Source organism: Corylus avellana, chromosome ca2 (genome assembly GCF_901000735.1).
Source record: "Corylus avellana chromosome ca2, CavTom2PMs-1.0".
Classification (NCBI taxonomy): Eukaryota; Viridiplantae; Streptophyta; class Magnoliopsida; order Fagales; family Betulaceae; genus Corylus; species Corylus avellana.
Genome location: NC_081542.1, coordinates 36,753,432 through 36,778,179, shown reverse-complemented (window position 1 = coordinate 36,778,179; position 24,748 = coordinate 36,753,432). Strand labels below are relative to the sequence as shown.

At 36.1% G+C, this 24,748-nt stretch overlaps 2 protein-coding genes across 2 annotated transcripts; both read right to left on the bottom strand.

Moving 5' to 3' along the window:
• Nucleotides 1–4,786: 4,786 nt before the first annotated feature.
• On the bottom strand, nucleotides 4,787–8,778 carry LOC132171490 (polygalacturonase QRT3-like). Its single transcript, XM_059582812.1, has 3 exons — nucleotides 8,542–8,778; nucleotides 8,243–8,470; nucleotides 4,787–5,575 (listed from the first exon to the last, which is right to left on the bottom strand). Exons 1-3 carry the CDS (start codon nucleotides 8,701–8,703, stop codon nucleotides 4,802–4,804), a joined length of 1,164 nt encoding a protein of 387 aa, XP_059438795.1. The 5' UTR covers nucleotides 8,704–8,778; the 3' UTR covers nucleotides 4,787–4,801.
• An 8,761-nt stretch (nucleotides 8,779–17,539) lies between these two features.
• Nucleotides 17,540–19,265, bottom strand: LOC132168595 (protein FAR-RED ELONGATED HYPOCOTYL 3-like). Its single transcript, XM_059579589.1, has 6 exons — nucleotides 19,203–19,265; nucleotides 18,976–19,044; nucleotides 18,815–18,883; nucleotides 17,900–17,968; nucleotides 17,718–17,811; nucleotides 17,540–17,605 (listed from the first exon to the last, which is right to left on the bottom strand). The coding sequence occupies exons 1-5, from the start codon at nucleotides 19,203–19,205 to the stop codon at nucleotides 17,734–17,736; spliced, it is 288 nt and encodes a 95-aa protein (XP_059435572.1). The 5' UTR covers nucleotides 19,206–19,265; the 3' UTR covers nucleotides 17,540–17,605; nucleotides 17,718–17,733.
• Between the last annotated feature and the right edge of the window lie 5,483 nt (nucleotides 19,266–24,748).

The window sequence follows — 24,748 nt, the reverse complement described above, 5'->3', positions numbered from 1 at the left end:
CAAATAATAAGATAAATAGATAACTCTTATTATCTTGTATAGCTTTCAAATTATACTTGATAGAATAGATTTCAAATTGTATTTGCTTTAGTATTTGATTCCATCTCTTTGTAACAAACTCAATTATAAATACAAAGCCTTAGCCTACGTTAAAGGCAAGGCAGCAAGCAAATTCAATTTATTGGATTTTATATGGTATCAGAGCCCTAGTGACTCACGTCAATTTTTTTCCCTGCTCTACGTTTTTTTTTTTCTTTCTTTCCTCAATGGCAGAAATACCACTCCTCCCAACCCAACAAACACCACCACCCATACCACCCATCACAACCCACCAGACGCCACCCTTGGTGACCTTCACCAACTTCAATCCTATTAAGCTCACTCAAGATACATATCCTATATGGCTACCTCAAGTTGTTCCTCATCTCAAGGGAGGAAATCTCTATGGCTATGTTGATGGCACTTACAAGTGCCCTCCAGAAACAATTACCACCACAACAGATGGAGTTGAGACCACATCCTCCAATCCTGCCTATTTGCATTGGTATATGCAAGATCAACTTATTCTTGGTGCTATAACATCTGCTCTATCCAGCAAGATGCTTTCCCATGTCACACGGTGCACCACCTCTTTGGAAGCATGGACCACTCTGAAGAATTTATTTTCTTCTCAGTCTAAGGCACGCTCAATGCAGGTGCATTATCAACTGAATACTCTCAAGAAAGGCAACTCCTCCATTGCAGATTATTACCAGAAATTCCTGGCTCTCACTGATACGTTATCTAGTATCGGCCAACCTCTCACTGACGTTCAAATGCAATCTTTTCTCCTTGGGGGTCTAGGATCTGAATATGATCCCTTCGTTACTTCCGTTACCACACGGATTGAACCTCTTTCGGTTGAAGAAATTTATGGCCATCTTCTCTCGCATGAAATGCGCCTAGAACAACACCACAATTCGATTGACTTATCAATTGCTGGAGTTAATGTTGCTGATCGTAGCTATCCCTCACGTGGTCGTGGAGGACGCCACAACTACCGTGGTTTCCAATCTGGGTCATCATCACATCCGTTTCGAGGTAGGGGGCGTGGATCCTCACATGGGGCATCTTCACGCCGTGGCACCTCAAACAATTATTCTCAGTCGCAGTCTCACCGCCCAATCTGCCAAGTATGTAATAAAATGGGTCATATTGCATTCGACTGTTATAATCGATTCAATCAAGCATATCCCAGAGATCTTCACAGAGATCAGTCCAACTCATTACATGCATACTACACCGCTCCTTCCGGTGGAATGGATCCTGCTTGGTACCCTGACTCCGGTGCTACCCATCATCTCACTTCAGACATTGACAATCTGAATCTCACAGCTGATGAATACAAGGGGTCTGATCAAATCCGAGTCGGCAATGGTAATGGGCTTTCAATCAAAAACATTGGAAACACTCGCATTTTTACTCCATCTCAAAACTTTGATCTTTTCAATGTTTTACATGTCCCTGCTATCTCCAAAAACTTAATCTCTGTTCATAAATTCACAAAAGACACTAATACTTTTTTTGAATTCCATCCTCATTACTTTCTTTTGAAGGATCGCAAATCCGGGAAAATCTTGCTCCACGGCCCGAATAAACATGGCCTCTATCAATTTTCAAATTCCGCAAATAAGCTCCCTGCATCTGTCCATGTTGGTGAGCGAGTCTCTACTTCTCACTGGCACTCCCGGCTAGGTCATCCCGCCTTACGTGTGGTCCGTCGTGTGCTCTCAAATTTTCGTCTTCCAGTTGCGTCAAATAAATCGATGTCTCCTTGTCCCGCTTGTCTAAGTTCCAAAAGCAAGCAGCTCGTCTTTCATTCTTCACATTCCATAGCCACGTGTCCTCTAGAATTAATATACACCGATGTATGGGGTCCAGCTCCAGTTCTTTCTAGATCTGGCTCCAAATATTATGTGTCTTTTTTGGATGCTTTTAGCAAATATACGTGGCTTTATCCAATGTCGTGTAAGAGTGATGTTAGCTCTATTTTCTTGAAATTCAAATCCAATGTGGAATGTTATTTTAACTCTACTATCAAATCTGTTCAATCTGATTGGGGTGGAGAATATCGTCCATTAAATAAAATTCTTGTTCAATTTGGCATCTCTCATCGTGTTTCTTGTCCACACACACACCAACAAAATGGTTCAATTGAACGCAAACACCGACACATTGTCGAAACTGGTCTTGCCTTATTATCTCATGCAAAAATGCCCTCAAAATTTTGGGATGATGCTTTCTCTACTGCATGCTACCTCATAAATCGTATGCCAACATCCGTTCTTAAAAATAATTCTCCATTTGAAATTCTTTTTAAATGCTCTCCCGATTACACTTTTCTTCGCACTTTCGGGTGTGCATGTTGGCCAAACCTTCGTCCATATAATTCCAACAAATTTCAAGCTCGATCTATTCAATGCCTTTTTCTAGGTTATAGTCCTTTACACAAGGGTTACAAATGCTTACATTTATCCACTGGCAGAATTTATATTTCCAGAGATGTCCGCTTCAATGAATCAATTTTTCCTTGTGAAATTGAGGCCCCTTCAGAACTACCCACACAAAATCAAGAGATCCGGCCATTTTCCATAGCCCAATTCATACCTCCGGTTGGCCCATCTCACTCTCCCAAAAATTCTGTCTTAGAGTCCAGCCAAAATTCAGCCTTAGAGTCCAACCAAAATTTTCCTGCACCTACGTCATCAAGTACTCCATCTTTATCCACTACATCATCTTCACCCACATCACCCACCTACTCACAATCTCTTCCAGATTCATCCTCTGTTTCTATCGCCTCACCTCCATCTCTCTCACAAGTTGCAATACCCACCGAATCACCCTCACCCAATATTCAATCCAACTCTCATCATCAAATGATCACTCGTGCCAAACACAACATCTCCAAACCAAAACAATTCACAGATGGAACTGTTCGGTATCCCCTTCCTCGAGCGCTCATTGCCGAATCCACTCCATCTTTGGTTGAACCCACTTGCTATTCATCAGCTGTCAAAGACGAAAATTGGAGGAAATCTATGAATGTGGAGTTTGATGCACTTCTCAGGAACCAAACGTGGGTACTTGTTCCACCGTCGACAGCCAAAAACATTGTTGGGTGCAAATGGGTCTTTCGGTTGAAAAGGAAGGCGGATGGATCAATTGATCGCTACAAATCACGGCTTGTCGCAAAAGGTTTTCATCAGCAGCCTGGAATCGATTATGGTGAAACTTACAGTCCGGTCATTAAACCCACAACGGTACGTATTGTGCTCTCTGTTGCTATCTCTGCTGGCTGGCCAATACACCAGATTGATATTCAAAATGCTTTTTTACATGGAAATTTATCTGAGGAAGTCTATATGTCTCAACCACCTGGGTTTGTACACCCTCAATTTCCCTCTCACCTGTGCAAATTACAAAGAGCATTATATGGTTTAAAACAAGCCCCCAGGGCTTGGTTCTCCAGACTTAGCAATAAACTCCTGAGTCTCGGCTTCTATGGGTCAAAATCAGACACCTCTTTGTTTATATTCAAGAGTGAACTGTATACCATGTTTGTACTTATTTACGTAGATGATATACTGATTACTTCTTCTAAACCTGCTGCTATATCTGAGCTACTTGAAAATCTTCACACTGAATTTGCTGTCAAAGATTTGGGAAAATTAAATTTCTTCCTAGGCATTGAAGTGATTCCCCGCTATCATGGTGTTCTGTTATCCCAACATCGTTACATTTTGGACATTCTGAAGAGGACAAAAATGTCTGAGGCAAAACCAGCAACTTCTCCCATGGCCTCATCCACGAATCTCTCAGCTTTTGAAGGCAGTTTGTTTTCAGACCCAACACTATATCGTAGCACAGTTGGAGCTCTTCAATATTTATGTATTACAAGACCCGACATCTCCTTCAGTGTGAACAAACTATCTCAGTTTATGCATAAACCTACAGACATTCATTGGCAATCAGTGAAGCGGCTACTTCGGTACCTCAAACACACAATTCAGTTTGGTCTCCAGTTCCACAACTCACCTTCAAATTCAATTCAAGCCTACACAGATGCTGATTGGGCTGGCAACCGGGATGATCGTCGTTCCACCGGTGGTTACTGCATATTTCTTGGAAAAAATCTGGTCTCATGGAGTTGTAAAAAACAACAGACAGTCGCACGGTCTAGCACAGAGGCCGAGTACAAAGCACTCTCAAACACAGCAGCTGAACTCCTATGGATACTTTCTTTGTGTTCTGAACTCGGTCTGCAATTCACACAAGTCCCTACCTTGTGGTGTGATAACATAGGAGCCACATATTTATCTTCGAATCCAGTTTTTCATGCACGCACAAAACACATTGAGATCGATTTTCATTTTGTACGTGACATGGTCGCTCACAAGAAACTCACCATCAGATTTTTGTCCAGCAAAGACCAACTAGCAGACATTTTCACAAAACCACTGTCCTCAATTAGGTTCGGATTTCTTCGTGACAAACTCAACATCACTCCGTTACAGCTGAGTTTGAGGGGGCGTGTTAGAGACATCTCCTTATCCAACTCTCTTCCAGATAATGAAGATGAAGATTCAAATAATAAGATAAATAGATAACTCTTATTATCTTGTATAGCTTTCAAATTATACTTGATAGAATAGATTTCAAATTGTATTTGCTTTAGTATTTGATTCCATCTCTTTGTAACAAACTCAATTATAAATACAAAGCCTTAGCCTACGTTAAAGGCAAGGCAGCAAGCAAATTCAATTTATTGGATTTTATACCGGTCAATCACCACTTGATCAATGTCGGTGAATTTCCCGTCTAACTTAATTATTGGAACCATATTTTCCGCTTGCCCGCTAAACATGTTGTCCACTATATTTAACCCGGAGATTTGACCGTTAACGGATTTCAAGACCACATTAGCATTTCCGAGGAAGAATCCGTTTGTAACATGAACTTGAACTGGGTCTTCCATAACTATGGCGGTGTAATCCAAGTAGCAATTGTCTATTCTAGTCTGCGAGCATCCGGCGAGTTTTAGCAGGATTCCGATCCCGCCAAAAAAGGTTGCTTTGTTGTAACAATGTACTCCGGTGAGCATGTTTGCCTGGCCTCTTAAAACGATGCCAATAGCTGCCGAGAAAATCGCAACGTCCGTCACAGCATTGTCGTTGCTAGCGAGATCGATGGCGGTGCCGGCGAAATTCTTCTCGTCTTGGGAGCCGCCGACGGTTGAGTGTTGTCCAAGAAAGCAGCTCGAGATGAAGGTTTCATGGCCTCTCTGTACGAGAATTCCCTGGGTTGTAAAGTGGAGGAAGAAGCAGTTGTTTATGCGAATTCTTGCGGAATCGACAATGAAAATCCCTCCTCCTCGGTAGGTTGAATCGAAGAGGATGTCCCGGAAGGTGATGTCCTCGTAGTGGTATCCGGCATTTTGGTAGTTTTGGTAGGATGTCGGAGAATCCGTTGACCATAGTTCGATGAGATGCCGATCACCGGGAAATGTATCTGAGGCTCGCAAAGTCCCTCCTTGTACCTAATTATTAACCGAGTCAATGTTACTTAATTAATATTTATATAATTGCTATAAATAATATGGAAGTTAAAATCAGTTATTATTTATTTAATTTTATTTTAGACTCTAATAATAGGTCATAGAAAAAATATTTAATATAAAAAATCTAATGGAAATCCTGTCAATAAAGATCCTTGAAATAGATATGAGTTGCTTGCAATTAGCAATGAAGTAGATATGAGTTATTTTGCTTTCCCTTAATTTTTGAGCAACACTAGAAACTCAATTTTCATATATGAATGAAGAGTATCCAGTTTTCTTTCACTAAAAAAGAAACTCAATTTTTATATGATGCGGAATGCTCATAAATCATTAGATCAATCTTTATTAAAAATTTCCCATAAATCTAATGATTTATTAAAGCTCTACATGTCACAAAAAAAAAAAAATACTAATAACAATAATTAACACTCTCCATCGGTCTAGTTATAGAAAAAATTATACAAGGTTGGATTCTTAAATTTACTCTTAATTTTTTGGTCAACAAATATAATAATAATCCCCGTAATTAATAATGTCGTTATGTTTTTAGCAACTCTCTATAAGTAAGAACATCTCCAAAAGAATAGCTAAATTCTTAATAATAGTCAAATATGACTATTATGGATGCTTTTTCGTCTCCAATAGAATAAGTAACTTAACTTTTTTTTTCATCTAGTGTGAACAATAAGAACATCTCCAAGAGAATATGCAAATCTTTCATAATAATCAGATTTAACTATTATTAATTTTTTTTTTTTCCTCTCTAGCAGATTAGTTATTTTGTAGTTTTTACTTTCTAAACTCTATGAATAATAAATAAGTTGATTAGCCTATTTATTATTTACACTATAAATTTTGTTTATTATTATTTTTTTCACTTTTATTTTTTACTATCTCAACTTTTTTTTTCACTCTCTCCTAAAAAATAATATTTAAAGAAAATAAATAGTATAATAAAAAATTTGTATTCAAACCACTCTAGACCTCTATTTTTAAAAAGGAAAAAACTTTCAAACCATCAAAAAAAAAAAAAAAAAAAAAATGAATGTGCAAAAAGTTGTTGGGTCTCTCAATTTTGAAACTTTTGGTGTTTTTGAGGTAGTGGGTTGATGCAACTCGTGCATGTGGGCCTCTGCCACGTTGCCGTATTTCAGTGTGCTCGGTCTTTCATGCATTGAACGCCGGATCAACTGGATCCCTCTTTTTACCATTAAATTCCACCATTAATGCTTCTTTGATCTATCTATGCCTTCCAGGTCAAAACTTTCTGTCCTTTTCCACCCATTATTTACACTCCAACGACCCTGTAAAATTACATCTGTAGAGTTCACCAAGAAGTGCATTTAGAGCAGTCGATGAACAGTTATGAGTCACGCGAGTAGAGCTGACAATTTTGACACGACTCTACAAACTCAACAAGTGCAGAAAGCACCGCAGAGAAAAGGAAGAAATATGGGCGTGTTTGTTAAAGCCTTTTTCTTAGACATGACGTAAATCAATGTTAAAACTAAAGTAAAAAAGTGAAAAAAAGTTTGGGAAAATTTCAGAAAACCCTCATGAACTTTCAGCCAATTTGAAAAAACTCCCCTTAAATTTCCATAACTCTCATTTAGGCCCCCTGAACTTTGATTTTCTCTCACTTTGGACCCTTTTAACATTAAACTACGTCGTTTTATATCCTAAAATTAAACACCTACCCAGCCCAAAACGAAGTAGTTTAATGTTAAAAGGGTCAAAAGTGAGAGAAAACCAAAGTTCATGGGGCCTAAATGAGAGTTTTGAAAACTCAGGGGGGATTTTTTCAAATTGGCTGGAAGTTCAGGGGGACTTTCTGAAGTTTTCCCAAAAAGTTTTATAAAAAAGTGAAAAAGTTTTATTTTGTAATAATTTTTTTTTATTGAATAGTAATAAAAAATTAATTATGTGATATAAAAAGTTAAAAAAGTTTAAATATTTTTATGTTGATTTTTTTTTAAGAAATCCTGTATCAATAGTAACAAATAAAAGAAAAACTTTGCCTAACAAAGCCATACGAAAAATAAAATGTGAGAGCAATTGTGAAAGCAAGGATAGAGAAAAGACACAAGAAATTTTGGAATGGCTCAATGTTATACCTATGTTCACCCGGACAACCGCTATAAATTGTCTTAAAGGCTACATTTTACACTCATCAATTGATTGAATTATCCTTATTTATAGGTAAACTCTAGGAGGTGAGAGAATACAATTTGGTAGTATAAGTCCTTGATATAAAATATTTTAGTATAAACTTAATACGAAAACAATTATTTTGTATATTCTAAGAAAATTTGTAGCCCCTTCTTCCTAAAAATACCTAAATCACATTCTGTCAAAAAAAAAAAAAAAACAGAGGAACAATATGGATATGCAGAGATCCAGAAATTAGAAAAAAGAAAAAGACAAGTGAAAAGATAGGAAAGATGAGAAAAAGAATATTTCGTAGAAAAGTTATATATATAATTTTTTTGGTGTATAAAATTGACATAACAAAAATAGAAATAGATTCTAAAAGAATTTTCTTGTACATAACTAAAAACAGTGTATTTACTCACAAAAAAAAAATAATAATAATAAAAACAGAGTATTTGTGTTTATAATTAGAAAGAGAAAGAGAAAGAGAGTGACCAGAATATTGCCACCGCCAGAGGAAGGGAACCTTATTGGTCTGCTGATTTTGTAGCTTCCACCTTGCAAATCAATCTCCACCCCGCCGAAGTCTCTGATCCCAGACAGCAATTCTAGCCCTGTTCGCAACTGGAAAGCATCACCCAAAGCCTGCAGAATTGCATCGCTGCTGTCTTTTTCCCCTGTTGGGTCTGCTCCGTACCCAATTGGATACAAAACTCTCCCATCCTATAAAACACATTCAAACCCTTGAAGAAACAAAAAACAAAAACAAAAAACATGTCTCTTTAGTCTCTTACCTTTTTCTTGTCTGAAGTCAGGGGCGTTGGCAAAGATGATCCAGTAGGAGAAGAGGCTAATTTTTCTCTAAACTCTGACAGCTTTTTCTCAATGCTGTGGCCTGTAGCTTCTTCTACCAACAATAATACTAGGATGCTCAATGCTAAGATGGATTTTTTCATTCTTTTGGCAAGCCGCTGTCTCTTTGGTCTGAGAATGGGGAGTTTTTTTGTGTCTCTGTTTCTCTGAAAGAGACAGAGAGACACAGAGAGAGAGAGAGAGAGAGAGAGAAGATGAAGAGTATAGTAGACGAAGCTGCAGGGGATCCTGATCCTTGGTAGAACTGTATCTTCTGCCTCTTTTGAGCAACTGAATAGACTTGGTCCTGAAAGTTAACGACAAAGTTTTTCTCTCAATTTGGTTGGTAGAAATTTTTTTAACCTTTTGAAGATATGAGATGTAAATATTTTTTTAATATTAGGAAAAAAATTGAAATAAATTTTAAGGTTAAATATTAAATTGGCCCTTGGATTTCATCTCTTTATTTTTTGCCTCCCTAGAATTTTATTTGGATTATAAGAAAGAGAATAATTTTTATAGGGTCTTGGCACAAACCAAGGTCTTTGTGCCCTTTAATAAGAAAGCGACACATCAGCGCAGAACACTATAACAAAAATATGGTGTTCCACCTAATCTTTTTTCTAGAATACCTAAAACAAAACATATTCTAGAATAGATTTTTTTCATATTTTTCTCCAAAATCACTCCAGCTACTAACCTGCCGCCGACCGGTGCCTCTCTCTCACCGGCGGAAGTAGAGAAATTTTTTTTTCTCTGCTGCCTTTTTTCTCTGTTGCCATATTTCTCTATTGTCGGGCAACAGAGAAATTTTTTTTTTCTCTGTTCTCGGTTGCCCGGCAGCAGAGAACCTAAACAAAAAAAAAAATATATTTCTCTATTGCCCGGCAGCAAAGAAAAAAAAATGAAATAGAGGTAGGAAAATTCAAACTAGCTAGTGACTTTCATTTCATTAGATGTGATTCATAACTAATTGAACTATCCCTTAAAACTTATATACTAACAAGTTAATAGAAAAAATAATAATAATAATAATCAGAACACAAAGGCTCCAAATTGAAAATTTGAAATAAGATTAATCTACTTTGATAAATGTAAGCGCTCGTAGAAATTGGACCCACCAAAACGAAAGAATGAAATTAAAAAGAAAAATAATAGAAAATGAAAACTGGAATAAATCTCTTTATATATATATATATATATAGCACACTAAAAGATGCATACTTCAATTCTAAATCAAAAGAAATTATTAGAATCTTCAGTTCTTGTTCTCATTCTCCCTGTTTACTGCAAATTAATATATATATATATATATATAACCTTTAGACACAAAAGTAAAATGCTGCAGAGATTGGACCCACTGCTCTTTTGGAAGTTGTGGTTTCGGTTTTTTTTTTGGCATTTCGAGATTACTTTTTCAAACCTAAAAACTTTTGCACAACTAATAACCGATTTTGCTTTGAAAAAAAAACTAATAACCGATTTTGACAGAAGTTAAAAAAAAAAAAATAGCCCTTATAAAATAGAGAAAAGCTAATGAGCATTTTCAAGTATCTATTTCTTAGCATTTTTGTTTATGTAACTTATTTTTAAAAAAAAAAAAAAAAACAAAACAAAAAAAAACAAGTAAAAGAACAAAAAAAATTGCTAAAGAGATAGACACTTCAAAATATTGAGTAGCATTTCTTTATAAAATACAACAAGATAATTGTTATGATCAGCCATATGTCGCTGGTGTATTCAGTATTTGCCCATCTTCTATTCACCTCTAAAGAGAGTTTCCATAGAGAGATTCATGGTTTGGCGTCTTTGATTGGGCTTTTTATACTTGAGACCACGCCACATCAATTTTAGAAGAATAAGAAAGGGATAGAAATGGTGATCGATAGCATTACATATGTTCAATTTGGAAGTAATGCTATCCACTATATTTTTATTCATTTTGTTGATGTGACATGGCTTTTAATAAGGATTGATTGACAGAACATCAACAAAGTATAATAAAAAAATAGTTTCTAACATTTTTGTTAATTTAAAAATGAGACAGACTTAAATGGATTTTGACAGTGATAGAGAGAAATGCCATAAAGAACAGCCTTCTTTTCTTTTCTTTTTTCATGGTTAGTTGGTTACCTGTTTTTTTTTTTTCCTAAGCCAATAAGAAAAAGTTACAAGATGGGGGTATTTCTCATTATTGATTTGAATGGAAAAGAGAATGGGTGATTAGTCAGGAATGTTTCCGAATACAAGGTTGGAAGCAGCTCTTCTAACTACACAATGAACGGTCTAGATGAACAATTAGAGAATTTCCAATCAACCCCTTAATGGGAGGGGATCCTGATCCATATATATATATATATATATATATAAAGCATCAATTATGTAATCATAGTTGTGTTGAATTAGGATTTTCTCTAGTTTATTTGAACCGGAGAATATATAGTTAATTATATTGGAGAAATATTTTTGTCACTTAAAAAGTCAAAAGACAAAAATACCCCTCAAATATAACTAACTGATTTTTTCGAGTTCAAATGAACTGGAGCTTGAATGAACTAGATCCTCTCAGGTTAATAAACAAGAGAATATTTAATTAATTATATTTAATGGGACAAAAATACCTCTCAAATATAACTAACTGAATATTCTCTAATTCAAATTAAATAGAAAAAATCCTAACTCAAGCTTGAAACCATACTGCAATTGCCACTCCAAATTGCAACAGAATTAATTTTTTTTAAAAAAAAAAAATTACAAAAAGAAAAATACCAACAAAAAGGTGTTTTCTTTTTCTTTCTTTTTTTTTTGGTAGTTACAACTTACAAAAGACGAAATTTGCTCACGGATCAAAGACCGGACAATTGCATTTTTTTATTTTTTTAACAAACTGCTTTGCAGAGAACAAACAAACAAAAGCCCTCACTAAAGAGGGAGAAGGGGTGGATATTTGCCGCCACAAATGGGGATGGAAAGAGGGGGGAGAAAAAAAATGTGAGAATGTAGTCTAAGATAACTTTTGTCGGTGTTGTCGCGGCCCAATATGCCACATGATTGGCGCACTTCTGTAAATTTTTTTAGCTCCCAAATAGAAAAAGCTGGGAGAAGGGAAACCCTCTACATTATTAGCTCGGATAATGGTCCCTGGGATGGGGGTGGGGATGGGAGGGGGTTGGGCTGGGGGTGAAGGTGGGTCAGTTGCCTTCCAAAGGAGGGAAAGGCAAAGGACTTCCAAAGTCTGGAATGACTTTTCTTCTATTGAAATAAATGGTGTGAAAAAATCTCAGTGTAATTGGTGTAAGAGGTTATTTTCTGTAGGGAAATTTAGTACTACCTCCACCCTTAGTAGGCATCTAGCTGCTTGTGTGAAGTTTGTGGAGTTGAATAGCCTTAAGAAGCAAAAGACTTTGTCTTTTGAACCTAGTGATGACAATGATGGATTAGGGACCTTGATAAACTTTACTTTCAATGAGAAGAAAGTTAGAGAACTTGCTGCCCATATGGTACTTCTACATGAATATCCCTTTAATATGATGGAGCATGAACTTTTTAACAAGTTCATGAGGGCTTGCACATCATACTGGAAAAAAATTAGTTGTGCCACTGTAAAAAGTGATTGCATTGCCACTTATAACATTGAAAAGCAAAAGTTGAAAACACTTCTAAGTGGGATTGATAGGGTAAACATAACTACTGATATGTGGACCTCCTCCCAAAGGGTTTCATATATGGTGGTTACTTGCCATTTTGTGGATTCTAATTGGCTACTCCAAAAGAGGATTTTAAATTTTTGTAATGTACCTCCTCCACATTCGGGTGTTGTTATTGCTGAAGCCTTAAGAAACAATTTTATTGAATGGGGCATTTTGGATAAAGTACTTATAATAACTGTTGATAATGCAAGTGCTAATACTGCTGCCATTGACATTTTGAGAGATGATTTTGAGTTGAGGGGTAGTTTGCCTATTGGGGGGCTTATGTTTCATGTTAGGTGTTGTGCTCATATTACCAATTTATTGGTGCAAGCAGGACTTTCAGAAATAGGGGACATAATAGATTCTGTTAGGCAGGGGATAAAATATATAGCGGCTTCTAAGAGGCGGTTGATTGCATTTAGTGATATAGCAAAGCGTTTGGACTTGGGTTCTAATAAACTTGTTTTAGATGTTCCTACCCGATGGAATAACACCTACTTGATGTTGAAGACTGCAATTAGGTTTAAGGAAGTGTTTCCTAGATACCATAGAGTAGAGCAGGCTTTTCTGTGGGTGGTAAGTCCTGAACAGTGGGAAAAGGTTGAGAATGTGAACCAAGTTTTAGCTGTTTTCAATGATGTGACCAATGTTGTCTTTGGAAGTGACTACCCTACATCCAATCTGTTTCTACCTGAGGTGTGGAGAATGAAAGAAATTGTGGATATTAAGGGTGGGGATATGAATGAATATATGAGATTAATGTCAGCTAAGATGAGTGATAAATTTGATAAGTATTGGGGTGAATCTAATATGGTGATGGCTTTAGCTACTATGTTGGATCCTAGATACAAAATGAAGTTGATTAGGTTCTGTTTTCCTATCATTTATCCACTTGATACAAAAGGTGATAACATAAAGGCTGTGTTGAGTACTTTGAAAGAGTTGTTTGAGGTTTAAATTGCTGCCCATAATGCATCTATCATTCAACAACAAGCAGCTGCTGAAGTCAGTGTTGCTACTACTTCAATTGCCTCTGTTACAGAGGAAGTTTCTGGTGGCAGATCACGCTTTAGGCAACATATTAGAAGCAATGACATCATCCGGCCCATAAAAAAAATAGATTTGGATGTATATCTGAAGAAGATGTATTCATTTCTGATAGTGAGAATGGTGAAGATAGTGATGCAAACTTTGACGCTTTGGGATGGTGGAAATCCAATGCCTTAAAGTACCGCATCTTATCTAAGATGGCACGGGATGTATTGGCTGTTCCAATCAGTACAGTTGCTTCAGAATCATCTTTCAGTGCGGGTGGTAGAGTTATTAAACCCCATAGAGCATCATTATCAATTGATACTGTTGAGATGCTCCTATATGGTGCAGATTGGGTTAGAGCACTTCATGGCATTAAGAAAAAATCTCGAATACCTGTAAGTTAATGATTCTGTTATTTTATTTATTTCCATTTTCCAAGCTCTTTTTACTTATAATTGCACCTTATTAACTTTGTGTTTGTGTTTGTAGAAAAATGGTGGAAGTGGAATTGCCAAATGTGTCGTGAATGCTTTTTTCTCATTTCTGTGAGGTTATGATTCTGTTATTTTATTTATTTCAATTTTTCAACCTCTTTGTTACTTATAATTTCACCTTATTAACTTTGTGTTTGTGTTTGTAGAAAATGGTGGAAGTGGAATTGTCAAATTTGCTGTGAATGCTGTTTTCTCATTTTCTGTGAGGGATTCTCTGAAAAAACTGAATATGTTTACTGTTTTCCTATGCTTATTAAATATGTAATTTGAATGTCACATTTTATTTTGATGTTATGTTCTGTATTAATTGTTATACTTTGTTGGCTTTGTTGGAACTTGGAATGTTGAACACTTGGATTACCTGTTTTAATTTTTATACCTTTGCTAGCTTTGTTGGAACTTGGAATATTGGACATTTGGACAACCTGTTTTAATTGTGTAATCTTTATTATAGGTTCATTTTGAGTTTGCTTGTAACCTATTATTAGCCTATATCATGCATCAACCTGTGTTCATACTGCCCTCCCATTGTTTTTGCAGATCTGGTTTTTGAACAATCATTAAAAGGTCCATTTGCAATTTTGAATAATCGTAAGTGATAATTCTCCCTTGACATGTTGCAAGGGAGTTAAATACTTCTAACAAATTTTTTTTTTTCATTGAATGCAGTGACTGTCTATGTGGGTTTGTGGCAACTAGTGCTGTGTAATTTAGGTGCATATTTCTCATTGGTCTTTAGGTTAATCTCTCTATGAATTTGATTATATTAACTTGTTCATGTAACTAGTTTTAAATCATTGAATGCAAGTTCTTTATGATTCTGTTATTTGATTTATTTCCATTTTCTAAGCTCTTTTTTATTAGTAATTTCATCTTATTAACTTTGTTTTTGTGTTTGGGGAAAATGTTGGAAGTGGAATTGTCAAATTTGCCATGAATGTTGTTTTCTCATTTCTGTGAGGGAATTTGTTTACTGCTTTCCTTTGCTTATTGAATATGTAATTTGAATGTCAACATTAGATTTTGATGTTATATTATGTAATAATTGCTATACCTTTGCTAGCTTTGGTGGAACTTGGAATATTGGACATTTGGATAATCTGTTTTAATTTTTATACCTTTGTTAGCTTTGTTGGAACTTGGAATATTGGACATTTGGACAACCTGTTTTAATTGTGTAATCTTTATTATAGGTTCATTTTGAGTTTGCTTGTAACCTATTATTAGCCTATATCATGCATCAACCTGTGTTCATACTGCCCTCCCATTGTTTTTGCAGATCTGGTTTTTGAACAATCATTAAAATGTCCATTTGCAATTTTGCATAATCGTAAGTGATAATTCTCCCTTGACAAAATGCAAGGGAGTTAAAAACATCTAACAATTTTTTTTTTCTTTGAATACAGAGACTTAGAGAGCCAATTTGTGGTAACTGCAAGTCTGTAACTGGGAACCAAAAGTGATGTATTTTGTTTTAAGTAATCTTGTTGTTTATGTTTATTTTGAATTTGCTTGTAATCTCTATTATAGGTTCATTTTGAGTTTGCTTGTAATCTCTATTATTGGTTCATTTTTAGTTTCCTTGTAATCTCTATTATAGGTTCATTTTTATTTCCTTGTAATCTTTATTATAGGTTCATTTTGAGTTTGCTTGTATTCTCTATTTTAGGTTTATTTTGAGTTTACTTGTAAAATTGTAATCTCTATTTTAGGTTCATTTTGAGTTTGCTTGTAATCTCTATTTTAGGTTCATTTTGAGTTTCCTTGTAATCTCTATTTTAGGTTCATTTTGTGTTGGCTTGTAATCCCTGTTTTTGGTTCATTTTCAATTTGCTTGTAATCTATATTATAGGCTTATAGTTTCATTTTCAATTAGCTTGTAATCTTTATTAAAGGTTCATTTAGAATTTGCTTTGTAATCTCTATTATGTTCATTTCCAATTTGCTTGTATTTTGTCATATGGCTGTTTGCTGATGTAGGTACACTCATACAATTATATTGAATTTCTATGATGAATTTTGTGTTTTTGTTCACTGACTTTGAATTTTTACTTCTTTTTTAACCATTAAACGAGCCTTAAATGAGCTGGGCCACATAGTTAAGGCTCGTTTGACCCATTTACTGGGCTCGGGCTCGATAAAATGGACCATTAAACGAGCCTTACACGGGCCGAGCCACACATTTAAGGCTCGGCTGGCCCGTAAACCGGGCTCGGGCTTGGGCTCGGGCTCGATAAACTGGAAAGAAATTAACCCATCATTTTCGAGCTTGGGCCGAGTCGAGCCACTCAAGTACTTGACTCGGCCCGAATTCCCCATTCTAGTGAGCCCAAGCTCGATCCTGAGCCAATGTTGTTTCCAATGAGTCGAGTTCGAGCAATGGTTTTGTAGCTCGGCTCGAGCTCGAGACCGGCTCAATTATTTGCACTCTGTAATGAGCTGACCCAATATTGGCAAAACTCGACTCGGCTCGGCTCATTTACAGCCCTAATTCCTTGTATCCAAACAGCCGTGTACGAATTTGAAATTTAGAATGCTTTGGATTAAAACAAATATGTGTATTCTTATACATATCGTTTACGACACGTTTTCTATCCAGAAATATGTTGTCCTTTTTATTTTATTTTTTCTTTGTTTGAAATTGCCCACATAATCATTATTTCCTTGTTGGCAAGCACCAAGAAAACGTAATCTATAAAGCAATTTCCTTCAAAAAAAATTTGATCTTCTTGAGTTAATTTAAGTGTGGGGTCGAGCACTGTCCAATCAGAATCGAGATTACTGTTAATCCAAATCCTAGGCTGTGAAAAAATATGAGAGAGAGGGAGGAGTTGTACCTAAAGGTTGACTGATAATTGTTGAACCTTTTTTTCTCATTGATGGGAAACAAGAGTTGTTGATGGCCACGTAGGGAGATAGTGACCGTTAATCCTAATCTTAGGTTGTAATCGTTATCTAATTGAAACCGACATATACATCATCCCTAATAGGCAAATGGGATAATTCTTTGATTCCCTATATAACAAAGTGTTATCTTCTTCCTTGCTTTCATATTTTACATTTTTTTTGTTCCTTTTTTTTTTAATATATTTTACATAATTTGTTTTTTTTTTTTTTTACTGTTTGTTTTGATTATGGGATTCTTCGTTCTAACAGGCCATTAGGGAAAATGTGCCGAAACTAGTCAGGACAGTTGAACGGCTTTGAATTACATTGAGATTCAATGTAATTTGAACAGCTAATGTGATAAAATATATATGAGTTACCTACTCGGACAAGTAAAACTCATATATCTTCTTTCATATTAACTATCCGAATTCATTCATTCATTTTGCATATAATTTTAACATTATTAGTGTAAAATTGTTAAAATCCCACATATACCTACAGATTCCATGAGATATAGTAAAACTAGAATGAACAGTAAAGTAGCAATAAATGCGAGAATATTTAATTTCTTAATATATAGTAGACTACGGTAGAAGAGCAAATGCCAAGACCAATATAATGATTGGTTTAGGTAAGGCAGCCAGCCAAGTACGGGCACTTACAGAGAATTTAATAGCAAGTGCTTCTCACAAAATTTTTTAAGTCCTATCTAGAGAAGATTGATCAGTGTTTCTCGATTATGGTATTTTCACATATATTTAAGCGGATAAAATAATTAAGAATTGTCCATCTGGCATTATAATTACCAATGTCAATGCAGGAAAAAAACAAAAAAACAAAAAACAAAAGTTTGTTGTTGTTGGCTGATACTCTACAATGAGATAATTCATCTCCACCTGTGAAAGTAACAGAATATTATCATTAAAACTCATTGACACGTTGAAGACTCCAATACCAAAAAAGAAAATAATAAAGCAGATAATAATAACACAAATTATTATCACCAACCTTTATCAGAAAGCTATTAACGAGAGAGGTGTTTTGCATGGATATGTTTCGATGCCATGCCGTGCAGCTGTGAGGGTCCCATGTCAGACTGGTCCTGGAACAAGAAGGGTAATCAACAATAATTTAAGTAAATCCATGGAAAGCAAAAAGCTTGAAAAATCCTAACCGATGATGTTAAGTACCATATCTTGCAAACTATCTTGCACATCAAAACAAGTCTCTGTAGTTTGTGGTCTGAAATGCAACTGCCCCTGCATGAAACAGAGTATCATTATTTATTAAACACATAGTAGCAAGGTTTTGATAATCAACAATACTAATAATCCAAGGATCCACAAAATCTTTTGGGTATATCAAGGTATCCATAACACAAATGGCCCAGAGAAATGTGAATTGAACTCCTTTTATTTTTAGATGACTTCCTTGACATATCTATCAAGCCAACAAAAACCCGCAAGGGTCAACTTCAATAATCGACTCGTTTGGATTATATCATGAGATTGGTTGTTAGAGTCCTCACCTAACCGATACACATTTCTTACGGGCGGAATCATGTATCCGTAGTTTACCCAGCAATTGCTGCAACAGTTGGGTCACGATGTGGCTCTGCCTTGAAGGTGTTCTACATCATCAAAATATATCAGCCAACAAAACTACAAGTTTTTTTTTTTTTTTAATGAGTAATGCAAATTATATTAAAAAAAGCATAAGACACCCTTGTGTACACACGCCCTAGCATAATCATTTGTTTTGTTTTGGGCCCATATTGGGATGGGCCAATTTAGTGAACACATGAGGTAGCTATTTACTCTCAACCCTAATTTTCACATAATGACCTAATGAAGCCTAATGGGCAAACTTAACTTATATATAGGATGAGAATAAATGGCTTCCTCATGTGTTCACAAAATTGGCCCATCCCATTATGGGCTCAAAACAAAACAAATGATTATGCTAATCCACCCAAAAAGAATAAATACAGCAAGAAAGGCGCAACATGCCACCGACCCAACCCAAACAAAAGCCTCGTAGAACATCGAAAACCCTTAATACTCAAAAGCCAACAAAACTACAACTAACATGATAGAACGCCATACCATCCCATGCAACCTTTGTTGAGTTAGGTAATGGCCATCATGGATAGGTGCAATTGAGTTCAGTTGTCCCTACAACAAAAAATAAGAGCCCAATTTAGGTATTGCATTTATAGACAAAATAAAACAATATCCAAGAAATCAATTAGTCAAATATCGATTACCAGCCCTTGCATGTTATGTTGGTTGCTGTAATATTCATCGCGACTTGGAACTATTGAGTTTAATTGTCCCTATGAGAAGCAAAAGATGGATGAAAGAAGTTATTGATAAACATAAAAGTTATGTTGTTGGAAATACTTATCTATGGTTCCTTGATGGAACTCCATACTATTATGGTAATAATAAGGTAAATAAATAAACCAATAAACAAATAAAAGTAGGATCTTACCATTCCCTGCACGATTTGTTGAGTGCCAAAATAGCCATCAAAGGCAGCCCTTGAGTTCAGTTGTTCCGATAATAAATATATGGAAACAATGAAAAAACTCTAATGCTAAGTGACAGTCATAGTCAAATGAGTAGTGTTGAAAACAAGAATGTCTTCCTGTTGCATGCATAATGGTAGCTATTTAAACCACATCATACCATGTCTTGCATGCTCTCTTGCGATTCATAGGACATATCAATTAAGCACGTGTGCTCGTAAATTCGTGTGTCCCTACAACAAGTACGGAACCCACATCAAGATGTCCCTTTAAAATATAATACCAGAACCTGCATTTCTTTAGATAAAATGAGCAAGTCTAAACAATGACATTACGAACCACTGGTTGCCAGTTGTCATGGGTTCCAATTGATATGACCTCAGGCTCTGAATGTACCTAAAATTACAAACAAGACCTGCTCAAATAAAAAATACATTTACAAAAATTCATTATAAAGTTTCAAGATTAAATTAATAACCACCAAAAACTTAACTAACCTGTCGTTTTTTGGATGCACTGTTTTTTTTATTTGTCTTGCTAGAGCTGCTAGTTTGGTTCACTTCTTCAACTCCTTGAGGACCACGAATTGATGGTGAGCTTGGTTCTATTAAACTCTGAATTGAGTTATTTACACACTCAGACTTTCTCAAAGCTTCTTCGAGTGCCTTCAACGCAATATTGTAGGTCGCTGGGGATAAAGATGCTTCATCACCCAACTTAAAAGGCCCGTTGACATAAATCATTGTAGCGTTGAACCCTACACTCAACAACAACTGAAACTTCCCTTGTTATTTGTCTACTCTTTGCATCCTTTGTCCAACGTTTCAATACATACTGAGATGGAATGCTGCGTACACCAGACATTTGCAGAACAATCATTACATGCCTACAAAGGAAACCACTGAATTCAAATAAACGGCACAAGCAAGATATATCTTACGTTGTTTCATTCCACACCACAATAAAATCTTGATTCTCTTCAAAATCTTGAACCCTAAAAGTTTTGGTTGCTCCATCTTCACTTTCTTTTCTTGGATGACAAGCAACTACTCCCAAAACCTCATTCTGGAATTTCCTGAATATCGCATGTGTGTACGAAGTTGCACATTCTAACCCAGAAAACCGCCTGATCAAATACAATTTCAGATGGTGAAGATAGGCCATCGGAATCTTCGACGGAAAACAGATTTCCTTCGAATATTCATGGCTGCCCTTCCAACACCCTTACTTTATCCCACTCCTTCTCAAATTCCACTAAAAACAAGTTCTCTCCCATCACCTTAAAAGTAAGGTGTCCCGTTGGATGCCATCCCTTGATCAACTGGCGTCTGATAATCTCTTTTCCCACATAGCGATCTGTCAGCAATTTCCCTATCAGACAGACCTTTCCATGTGATACTACATTCTCCACCGACCGTGGTTGGATCGCCGTCTCCAATGATTCACCCTCATCAAGAGACAACTTCCCCCATAACTTCACCAGATCGTCCGCCATGACACACACCAATCACCAGATAGCAGAAAATACGGTTGCAATATGCCTCCACAGTCTTCAAGAGACTTGGAAAAAGTTTCCCTCTCCTCTAGGGTTTGAGTCTTGAGGGAAAACTTTGTTTTTGTTTTCTGATTACAATTTCTTTTAAAGTCTATAGAAAAAATGAATGAGTATTGATTCAAATAGCTAAGGCGCATGTATCGATTTCATACTCCTATAAAAGGAATCATAAGTTCTAGTCATATATAATACTCAAAAACATAGGTTGACGTCCCTAATTAGGGGTAACTCAATTTGTTGGAGATCATGGCCCTTGAAACGGAGTTGAATCCTCCTCCCCCCCTTCCCTCTCTCCGTTCGGACATGTTTTAAAAAAAAAAAAAAAATGCCTTAATATGGTTGGACCTACAAAATGTAGAAACCAATCTACAATACAAGAAATTAGATCTTTAGGGGTGACTTTGAGTCGACCCTAAAGGTCCTAAAGTAGACGATGTTGCCAACAGCGTCGACTTTTCGACCCTAAAGGTGTCGACGCTAATAGTCCAACCCTAATGATCAAATGTCTGATTATCAGGGTCCACTTAAAAGTCAACCCTAATGATCACTTTTAGCGTCCACTTTATCGACCCTAAAAGTCGCAATGTTTTGACCTAAAGATGATGTAAACGGAAGCGAAAGTCGACCCTAATAGTCCATTATTAGCGTCCACTTTTAGTTAACCATTAGCGTCCACAAAGTGGACCCTAATGGTCCTTAAAAAAATAATAATAATAACTATCAGCGTCCAAACCAAAGTGGACGTTGATAGTTAGCCATTAGTGTCCACAAAGTGGACCTTAATGGTCCTAAAAAATTAAAAAAAAAAAAAAAAATTAACTATCAGCGTCCACTTAGAGTCGACCCTAATGATCACTTTTAGCATCCACTTTATCGACCCTAAAAGGCACAATGTTTTGACCCTAAAGATGATGTAAACGAAAGAATTAGTCGACGCTGATAGTCAACATTAGCGTCCACTTTGTGGACGCTAATGGTCCAAAAAAATTAAAAAAATTGACTATCAGCGATCACTTTTAGCGTCCACTTTATCGACCCTAAAAGGCGCAATGTTTTGACCCTAAAGATGATGTAAACGAAAGAATTAGTCGACGCTGATAGTCAACATTAGCGTCCACAAGGTCCAAAAAAAAATAAAAAAATTGACTATCAGCGTCCACATCAAAGTGGACGCTGATAGTTAACCATTAGGGTCCACTCTTTGTGGACCTTAATGGTCCTAAAAAATAAAAATAAAATAATAATAATCTGCGATCGATCGCACTTGGAGTGCGATCGATCGCAGCATCAGTAGGTTTTCGACATTTTGCGATCGATCGCACTTGGAGTGCGATCGATCACAGCATCAGTATGTTTTCGACATTTTGAGATCGATCGCACTTGGAGTGTGATCGATCGCAGCATCAGTATGTTTTCAACATTCTGCGATCGATCGCACTTAGAGTGCGATCGATCGCAGAATCAGTAGGTTTTCGAAATTTGCAGATCGATCGCACTTGGAGTGCAATCGATCGCAGCATCAGTAGATTTTCGAAATTTGGAGATCGATTGCACTTAAATTTGGTGATCAATCGCACTCCAAGTGCGATCGATCACAGCATCAGTAGGTTTTCTAATGATTTCCAGTTCAAGTGAAGAACCACTTGGTTTTGTTCACTGCAAATAACATCAAAAGTCAACTGACCATATCTAGTCTTAGCAAAAGAGTCACTAATAGAGCCTAGATCTTGAATGCTTAAGAACATAGCATATTTGTAACTCTGACAAAAGACAACTAAAAGGCCAAACTGCAGTCCATTCTTATCCATGCAACCACATGCATATCAACTGATGTTAAAAATTAGACTTTTAGTCAGCTCATTATTTATCAACCCACTTAGCTTGTCTCAAGTGTCATGGAGAGATCAAGACCACATTAAATTAGTCAAAATACAACCACCAACCTCTTGTTGAATGTGGACACCGAAATCTCCAAATACAATGTTCCCAGACGCATCTTTAGCATTAGTTTTCTGAAGAAAATTCTGCATCAGAAAACAACAACATACTGAATTTTACTCTTTATCTTGGGAAAAAATATAATGAAGAAGTTATAAGATCTATGCAATGCAATGAAATGAACACAGGCAGTTTTTCATAGTATTTCATGAAGCCAAAAAAGGACTGCACAATTTAAATCACCTGATCAATTAATAGTATTCAACCCACAAGTGAAAATATGAATTCCTTACGTAACTCACCTGCCCTGCTCCCTCAGACACATATAATAGCCGAACCCATTGTCTCAATCAGGTATTTCAGATGACTCAAAACACCATGAGGCCCGTGCAAATTAAAAGATACCTTAGATGTGCATATCAGTAGAATCAGTAACAACTCACAAAGATAACTATCCAATTAATTGCTAGTAATAAGTACCTCAGGAATCAAACATATGTCAATTTGTCCACTAGCTAGGGATGCATGCATAGCTATATATCTACTGCTACGGCCCATCAATTTCACAATGCCAACACCATGATAAGCACTGTGCGCCTAATAACAAGATTGAGGCAAAAAAAAAAAAAAAGTTCACTATGAAGAAACCAACACTAAAAGAATTCAGCAGGAAAACTTATCCGGAGAAACATAACTCCATGCATGGGCAAATAAAATGCACGTAGAGTACCTCTATAAGAAACATTGCATTTATGTTTAAGTACACAACAACATTGTTTGATGAATCAATTAATGTATGAAATAATCAAACTAATCTAAATGCCCACAAGAAACGTAACTCAAAATGACTAACCTCATCAAAATCATAAAAAATATGTGAGAACTACCCCATTAACAAAACCTGCCAAGGGAGAAAACTATTAAATATATGTTTTACAATCCATGGGCAACAAAATTCCAGAACCCAAAATAAAGTACTTATCTGCATCCTCTTCCTTGCCAATTCATCCTCATAAGCAATTTGAGTAATCTACCACAATGAACCAATATATAATATCAAAGACAATAGAATGAAACCCAACATAATAGTGAAAGAGATACTAAAAATGTGTTTCTTCATGAAATATATTAAAGCGAGAACCTGCTTGAGTGGTTTAACTTTCTTGTACTCTTATCATCCTGCATACACTTAAAAATAAAATTTAGAAAGATATTATTACTCCCTTGCATTGTTTACTCAAAGTTCTTTAACCTTGATAACCATGTTAAGGCAGATTTACTAACTCAAAAGTTCTTGAACCAAAAATTTTGCGAATATCTTAACATAATATAAACCAAATAAAAAGTACCAACAAATATATATTACCAAACAGATCACGATCAACAAATAGTCAAATACACATTAGCAAATAGAAAGTAGCAACAACTATCCAAATATATAGTATCAAAAAATATATCCCTAATAGATGCTATCAAAAAGTACAGCCTAAATAAATGGTTATTCCAAAGCTCCCTCAATAGTTGGCTTCACTTGATGCACCTCCAAGCAAGCTCCCTCCAGACCTAAGAAGAATAAAATTTCATATAATGATCAATAAGCTTTTTAACGATTACTTAGTCTGCGTGTTTTTGTAAAATTAATGCATAGGTAGAGTTTCACTAACCCTCCAATACGTGACATTAAGAACTCAACAGTGGCTTTCAATTTGTTCGTTTCCTCAACATTGGCTTTCAAATTCTCCCTGTACTGATGAAGTTCGATTCTAGTCTGTTGAAGCTCGCTTTGAGTATCTTCTTGTCTTTTCCTACACTCATCATGGTTGTCGAAGTGGGTGAACGCTTGAGATGAAGTACTTAAAGGGGTAGGAATAAGACCGCATCCCATTCCTCTAACGTGCCCAGCTCGTCGGCCCCCTAGTACTTGTATGACTATTTCTTGCATTCGGTCATCCACACTTGTTCCCTCCACATTGCCTTTCTCTAAGGCCTCACTGGTTGTTAATTGTTGCATTTGAA

Coding starts and splice junctions, on each gene's coding strand:
- LOC132171490 (XM_059582812.1), bottom strand. CDS start 8,703: ATGAAAAAATCCATCTTAGCATTGAGCATCCTAGTATTATTGTTGGTA. Junction 8,471..8,541: donor TGACTTCAGACAAGAAAAAG/GTAAGAGACTAA, acceptor TGTGTTTTATAG/GATGGGAGAGTTTTGTATCC. Junction 5,576..8,242: donor CTGGCGGTGGCAATATTCTG/GTCACTCTCTTT, acceptor GTTAATAATTAG/GTACAAGGAGGGACTTTGCG.
- LOC132168595 (XM_059579589.1), bottom strand. Junction 18,884..18,975: donor AACATAACATGCAAGGGCTG/GTAATCGATATT, acceptor TTTTTGTTGTAG/GGACAACTGAACTCAATTGC. Junction 17,812..17,899: donor AAGATAGTTTGCAAGATATG/GTACTTAACATC, acceptor TTCTTGTTCCAG/GACCAGTCTGACATGGGACC.